Below are 7,936 nucleotides of genomic sequence, written 5' to 3' on the forward strand. Positions count from 1 at the left end.
TATCAAACCTCCTTGTTTCACTGAAAAAGACGGTCTTGGAGCTTAGTCAATTACCATATCTATGGCTGTAGAATCAAAACTAACTATAAATTGAAGAAAATAATTGAATAGTTGTCCTAAGTGATGCCATATGTGTTGTACCAAAGTAATTCTAGTTTTACCAGAACACATATCGTGATTAAATATAGTGCCCTCATTTTCCGTGCCATAATTTTACTAATTTTGCTAAATCCTCCACATGTCCATTTTTTGACATACTCCAATGAGTAGTAAGCCACACATGGACTTTTTTTTCTTTACAAATATTGCAATACAACTTCGGACATTATATCATAATGCTGGGTGAACGTTTTACCCATTGATTCATTGTGACTTTCTCAATATCTCGTCACCATGAGAACTTAGTAGTTCTCAAGGTGATTAGCGGGCGTGTATTTAGTAGGCACTGTATTTGATCACATGCCCTGTTCAGGTAAAACTAGAGTTACTATGGTGTGTCCATTGTTAGATGATTTTTAGACAGCGATGCGTAGTATGCTTAGTCCTTTTTCTCTTTAACAATAAGGCAAGTTATGACATTATATGATAACACTGACAAATGTTTGTATAACGTTGACATACTTAAAAAAATGGCTGTGGCAATATCCATCCAGCATACAGATGGGTGGTGGAGTTGTTACAGCGCAGTGCACCACCATCACCAAAAAAAAAAAACTGCTGCCACCTTCTGGTCAAATCAGGTTACTATACATCGAGGGAGCCAGTATTCACGAATATATTTTTAAAAATTATTAGTGCACACATCACCTTAATAATGAAAATTTGAGCTCACAACCACTGCCATTTGACTAGTTTAAAAAAACAATAAAACGAATTTAAAAAGTGAGGTTTGCTTGCGCGTAAAGATGACGTAATTCACCTTCCGCTAGCATTAGCGGCTGGTTTGTTATTGACAGCAACGCCGCGTAGCTCAACACTACTGGAACAGTTTCATCTCCTTGTCGGAGCAAAATGGCATCATCTAGCTCATACAAACTCAGGTGCTCCATCCCTGGCCATGAAATGGACGTCAGGGGGCTGACGGCTGCTCTTTTTCCAGAGGGGGCTTTCGTTTCTGTGTCCAGAGACCGAACCGGAAGAGTCTGGGTTCCAAACTCAAGGTAGCTAGCATTAGCTTGTTGCTGACTAACTACTCCGACTGGCGGTTAATTATATTAGCGTTAACAGTTTATATCGAACACTGTTGACAGGAAACGTGTGTCAAGAAAATCAAAAAAAACACCCCGCCCGGAGTCATTAAATAATTGTTGTTTTTATATAAAGATAAATGTTGGAAGCCAGCTGGAAGTTAGCTAGGACGCTTATTGCTAACGGTTGCTCAAATTAGCTTTGTCATTCATTCCGCTGGAAGTCTGTGTGTAGCGGATCTTCCGAGTACTTGCTAAATCACACCAGATTTAGAAGGATCTTATTTGTTTAATATTTTGTTATTTCACTGGTCCCTCTTATCATTATCAGTCACACAACTAACTACATAAATGACTGTTGAAGTAACGTTTCTTTGCTCTATTCCTACTCCCCTTAACAGCCCAGACAGAGGCTTCACAGAGATGCACTGCATGTCAGGCCATTCAAATTTTGTATCCTGTGTATGCATCATCGCACCCAGTGACACTTATCCCCGGGGACTTATTGCCACAGGTGGGAATGATAATAACATTTGCGTTTTCACACTGGACCGACCACAGCCACTATTCACTCTCAAAGGCCACAAAAATACAGGTGAGTTGTGCTCGTTTTGTTTTATTAATAAGCGTCGACTTGATCTGCTGTTGCCTCTTGGACTTGGAGTGTCCGGTTCCAACTTTGTAACATTTGATCTCTGCAGTTTGCGCTCTGTCATCTGGGAAGTTTGGGACACTTTTGAGCGGCTCGTGGGACACTACAGCCAAAGTCTGGCTCAATGAGAAATGCATGATGACCTTGCAGGTATGATGGAGACGTGATTACTTAATTAATTACTCGTTTATTAGTACAGAAGAATATTGTATGGCATTAAAAGGTACATCACATGAGGGCAGATATATAAATAATGATTAGACTTTAACCAGGACATGAACTGGTGCAGAAAAAGCATATTGTCTGTATAATGCAGATTGTGCAAAGCTAATCTCACAATGTGTCAGTCTACATTTTCCTTCTAACATACAGTCACTGGCCACATTATTAAGCACACCTGTTCATCTGTCATGTCAGCAACTCGGTGCATTTAGGCATGTGGACATGGTCAAGAAAGAAGAGGTGTTTAATTTTGGACGCGACTTTATTGTTGGTTTCAGATGGGCTCATCTGACTCTTTCAGAAAATGTTGATATACTGGGATTTTCATGCACAGCTGTGCAGTGTTTGGTAGTAAAAATGCCTTCTTGATGTCAGAGGTCAGGGGAGAATGACCAGACTGGTGTGAGCTGATAGAAAGGCAACATTAACCCAAGTAACCACACGTTACAATCAAGACACCAAGTCTGATGATTAATAACAGGAAACTTAGACTACTACTCATTAGAAGATGGGGAAAAAGCTGCCCGGCTCAAAGTTTGACTTAACCAACACACAAAAAGCATGGATCCATCCCGTCTTGTGTCAATGGTTCAGGCTGTTAGCGGTGATGGGGATATTATCTACTTAACTTAACACTCAGTATTGTTTAAATGCCACAGCGACCTGAGTGTTGTTGCTGACTATTTACTTTACTTGACTTCCAGCCTGGTTATTCACCAAGAAACTGAAACCGGTTTCATGAACATGACAATGAGTTCACTGTAATCAAATGACAGTCACCAGATCCAGCTCTCTTAGGAATGTTAAGGTGGCCAGTCAGTGCATTTTGAGTGTTGATGGCTGTGTGTTGAAGTCTAGTTAGGACAGTATTAAAATGGGTGGAGTTAGATGGTGGAGACACTTATATGTAAGTGTAAGGTTGGAGTATTTTACAAAATGATCAAAATTGAGTTAATTGTCCTTGTTCATTTTGCTACAGGGCCATTCTGCAGCAGTGTGGACAGTCATCATCTTACCTGACCAAGGCCTTATGCTCTCTGGATCAGCAGATAAGACCATAAAGCTTTGGAAGGCCGGCCGATGTGAGAAGACGTTTACAGGTGACCATTTGCAATTGGTTCATATTTCTGTTTTACTTGTTGGCTTTTAATTAGATCTATGTGTGTTTTACTTATAAAAGCTGTTCAGACAAATTTACTGTTGAAATTTTTAATTTCACAAAAATGCTTGATCAGTGGTCCAGGAGTTACATGTTCACAAGCTAAAGATCCAATTTCTTATTTTTTTTTTCCTTCCATTGTAGGTCACGAGGACTGTGTTAGGGGACTAGCAGTGATCAGCAGCACCGAGTTCTTCTCCTGCAGCAATGACACAAGTATCAGAAGGTGGCTTGTGACGGGCGAATGTGTACAAGTCTATTACAGTCACACAAACTACATCTACAGCTTAGCCGTCTTCCCCAATTGCCAAGGTCTGTTCATTGTGTGGCCACACAATTTTTAAATTCATCAACCTGCATCTACTTTTTCATACTGTAAGATCATAGCTTGCGAACCTTGACCGACTGATGTGCTCCTACTTAGATTTCATAAGCACAGGAGAGGACAGGACTGTGAGAATATGGAGGAACGGAGAGTGCTCTCAGACCATCCGCCTGCCTGCCCAGTCTGTCTGGTGCTGCTGTATTCTGCCTAATGGTGACATAGCTGTCGGAGCCAGGTAACCGATCTTTGTTTGGCATGATGTGCAGCCAGTGCACTCATGATGGTCACGTCATGTCGGGCAAAACTGTGCAAAATTAGTCAGAGAAAAAATGATGGGCTAATGTTATATTTGGATTATGACTGGATTATGAAATCACTGGGATTTTATCCAGATTATTATCAGAATAGTGTCCATGTAGATGTAGCCAGTGCAATCTGTGGTTGACTCGGATACTGTTCCTGTGCTCACAGCGATGGCATTATTCGCGTGTTTACTGAAGCTGAGGACCGCATGGCAAGCGCAGAGGACCTGCAGGCCTTCGAGGACGAGCTCTCCAAAGCCACCATCGACCCCAAGACGGGGGACCTTGGAGACATCAAAATGGAGGACCTTCCTGGAGTGGAACACCTTAATGAGCCTGGTAAAAAAAAAAAAAAAAAAAACAACATAAAATCAACTGACATCTGACATTTATTGTGTTATGCACGGCTTAACTGTGGCACCGTGCAGGATCTCCAGCATGTGGTGTTTGATCCCGAGTTAACCTGTAGCGTGAACGCTGTGATATAGGTAGTCTGGAATATCAAAGTAGGAATATAGAATTCTGTCTGTCAGAAGTTTTCCCGAAGGCAGTGGCAGTGTTTTTTCACAGAAGTCACTGATGTCACAAAAATGGAGAGTAAATTTATGAAGCTAGGAGAATGTGTCCTAACTGCAAACAAAAGACTTTGTAGAATATGATGTACAGTTGTTTTTGCATAAATTGATACTGAATTAAAGGGGGGGGGTTACTTTAAGCCCTGGTTATATAAAATCAATGCATCTGTTCCATATGTCGGACATTTATTTCCTTCTTGCCTTCAGGAAATCGTGATGGACAGACACGACTGATTAAAGATGGCCAGAAGGTGGAAGCCTACCAGTGGAGTGTCAGCGACGGCCGCTGGATGAAAATAGGAGATGTGGTCGGAGGCTCAAACCAACAGACGTCCAAGAGTGTGGTGTATGAAGGAAAGGTGAGGCGGCGAGCTCGGAGGAGGAGGTGAACAGAGATGTGTCGTGAGAGCGGTGCACTAACGATTCGGGATCTGCCCTCAGGAATACGACTACGTCTTCACCATTGATGTGAACGAGGGAGGGCCGTCCATGAAGCTGCCTTACAACGTGTCGGAGGACCCCTGGCTGACGGCACACAACTTCTTACAGAAGAATGACCTCAGCCCCATGTTCCTCGACCAGGTTGCCAATTTCATCATTGAGAACACCAAAGGACATGTGGTGGGACCGGCTCAGCCCGCTGGTGGTGACCCGTTCACTGGTGAGACCAAAGAAAATACACTACCTCCTGTTTACATATCGCACTTTTTTTACAGCATAGTTCGGCCTAAAGGTTTTGGCTCTTCGTTTGACAGGAGGAGCTCGGTATATACCTGGTTCCCTTGATGACAGGCCAGCCTTTGGAGCTGATCCCTTCACAGGTACGCGGAAAGGCTTTTCACACTCTCAGACTCGCATGTGAAAGCAGCTTGATGGCAGATTTTTCTCCTCACAGGCGCTGGACGTTATATCCCAGGGTCAGGCCCGAACCCAAGCGCTCCTGTAGGGGTGGCAGATCCTTTCACAGGTGAGTTATTGAATGAAGAAACGACCAAAACAATGATTGTAAACGAAAAAGGACATGAAATGGTTGTCGGCGATTCATTTGTGACAGCTGAGGCGTGTTCACTGTTTTCTCCTATAAGAAGATAATTAGGCGCAGTGCTGGCTATAAAAACTCCATCTTGCTTTGGAAGCTCCCACATTGACTCATACATGCCATTTCCTGCATCCTCTCGATAGAAATCTCGTGGCCTTGTGAGACTGCGAAACAGGATTAGTCAAAGTCTGAGGGAGATCCAAAACATGACGGAAGGAGCAACCCTTAGAGCAGCGTCAGGCCTGAAACCAGGTTGAATTTAATCTGGTGTACAAAAGCAAAACCATATGCCACATGCGCCAACTAGATAAAGATAAATATAGTTCGAAACTAAAATTGTTTGCAAGCTGAAGTATTTCTGAATGAATGGTTATCGTGACGTTATCTGTATCGATATCCAGCCATAAGTATTAGACGTGGTATTGTAGATCAGTCTTGAGATTTCCACTCCTTGGCTCATACTCTCGCTTACTTCGCAGGAGGAGGGGCCTACTCCTCAGCAGCCCTGAGACAGACGGCGACCAATATTTACTTCCCCAAGACAGATGGCGTGACCTTTGAGCAAGCCAACACTTCACAGATCATCGGTAAGCATTTGAATAAAGGCTCCCAGTGATTGTGTAGCTGTAGGTGGGAAAACCTTTTGTACTCTCTGACCAGTGTGTACCAATATTATTTTTTCACCTGCTTCATTCGTGTTTCCTTACTGTGCTGACGTCAATGATTTGTTCCGTCCACACCAGGCAAGCTGAAGGAGCTAAATGGAAGTGCCCCTCAGGAGCAAAAGCTCTCAGAAGAAATTCTGGAAAGCCTCGAGAGGCTGCTGGTGTCTGTTTGTGGGCCCGACTCTTCTGAGCCTCCCCCCACCCTGCAACAAATCAACTTGCTGTGGAAAGCCTCTCACTGGCCTGAAGGTACGTCGTTGGCGTGCCAGTCCATTTTACTGCATGCTTTCTCCCTTTCATTGTGTATTATTATTATTAAATGTTCTATTGCCGTTCACTAATGAAACTCCTTAATCCTTCCCGATGGGTTCTAGACATCTTGTTTCCAGTCCTGGACATTATGAGGCTGGCGGTGCGCCATCCGCAGGTTAATGAGAGCCTCTGTGGAGAGGCAGAAGGGGTCCAGCTGTGCAACCACCTGCTGAGCCTAATGAGGCCTGAGGGGCGTCCTGCCAACCAGATGCTGGCTCTGCGGACTCTGTGTAACTGCTTCAGCGGCAGGCACGGCAGAGCCCTCCTCATGGCCCAGCGTGAAACGGTGCTATCACGTGCTGCCGACCTGGCCACCGTCTGCAATAAGAACATCCACATCGCCCTGGCCACCCTGGTGCTCAACTACGCTGGCTGCCTGCACAGCCAGCCCGACCTTGAAGCCAAGGCCCAGTGCCTGTCGGTGGCGAGCAGAGCCCTGGAGACGGTACAAGACAAGGAGGCTGTGTTTAGGCTGCTGGTGGCCTTGGGAACCACCGTGGCCTCAGATCAGACAGCCCAGGACCTGGCTCGCTCCTTGGGGGTCAACTCTCAGATATCCAAGTACTCATCTATGTCTGATCCACCAAAGCTTGGCGAGTGTTGCCAGCTGGTTTTAAAAGAACTACAATGATGTGAATAATTAGAAAAAAAAGAGCACTTCTTTCTATTACCCTATTCTACTTAATTGGTTGTGATGAATGACTTAAATAATTGTTCAAATGTTCAACAATAAAAAGAGAACAAAGGAAAACTCTCCACGTGCTTTGTCTCTGTTTTTATTACTGAAACATATTTTGGAGCCCATGGACTAATTTGTACGCGTAATTGTACTTGTGTGAATTTGAGTATAATTACAGGGCAAATGAAATGAGGTTTTAGGAGAAGGGCTCAATGTCATTTATTTTTTTCCCCTAATGTTGGCAGCGTTCCAGTGCTATATGAGCCTGTCTTTGGATACTAGTGGTTGTCCAACATCAAACACAACCTCCTTTTCATCTGCACTGGGCTCATTTTCACCATGTGCTCCTATAAAGTTAGTATCAAAGAACCCAAAACTACTGCATTTTGGGATTGTTGGTGCTGGATTGGATCAGCTGGCAAGATGTTCTACTCTGCTGTGATTGTCTGGTTAGAGATGGAGTTTATGGTAAACAATAGTAATTAGGCACAACGCTGATTCTGGTTAATAGATAGGTTCTTCAGTCTCAAATATTTTCATGTAGGGACTTTAAATTGCCTGCCTGGGGGCAAGTGTTGCTGATGTTCATGATAGACATAAATTAATTACAAATTGTCACATAAAATATTCATGTTTTGAATAGAAAGCATATAACAGCTAATCGTAGCGAAGTGATACGTAACTAATTCAAAGTATTCTAATTTTTGTGTGTTTTATTTTTGAAGAAATTCCAAAAGTACCCAACTGCGCAAGGACACCAACATTCCTCAACTCCATGCTGGATCTCCAATGCGGAGGTTACTTAATCGCTGCTCGATT

General features: G+C 43.5%; 1 protein-coding gene across 1 annotated transcript; it reads left to right on the top strand.

The window, feature by feature from the left end:
- Positions 1-918: 918 nt before the first annotated feature.
- plaa (phospholipase A2-activating protein) lies at positions 919-7,192 on the top strand. The gene is made up of 14 exons (XM_047568471.1): positions 919-1,160; positions 1,589-1,782; positions 1,889-1,989; positions 3,041-3,161; positions 3,365-3,532; positions 3,645-3,780; positions 4,017-4,186; positions 4,630-4,781; positions 4,864-5,083; positions 5,178-5,243; positions 5,318-5,389; positions 5,941-6,048; positions 6,205-6,375; positions 6,501-7,192. The coding sequence occupies exons 1-14, from the start codon at positions 1,012-1,014 to the stop codon at positions 7,067-7,069; spliced, it is 2,397 nt and encodes a 798-aa protein (XP_047424427.1). The 5' UTR covers positions 919-1,011; the 3' UTR covers positions 7,070-7,192.
- The last annotated feature ends 744 nt before the right edge of the window (positions 7,193-7,936 follow it).

Source organism: Mugil cephalus, chromosome 1, assembly GCF_022458985.1.
Source record: "Mugil cephalus isolate CIBA_MC_2020 chromosome 1, CIBA_Mcephalus_1.1, whole genome shotgun sequence".
NCBI classification, from domain to species: Eukaryota; Metazoa; Chordata; class Actinopteri; order Mugiliformes; family Mugilidae; genus Mugil; species Mugil cephalus.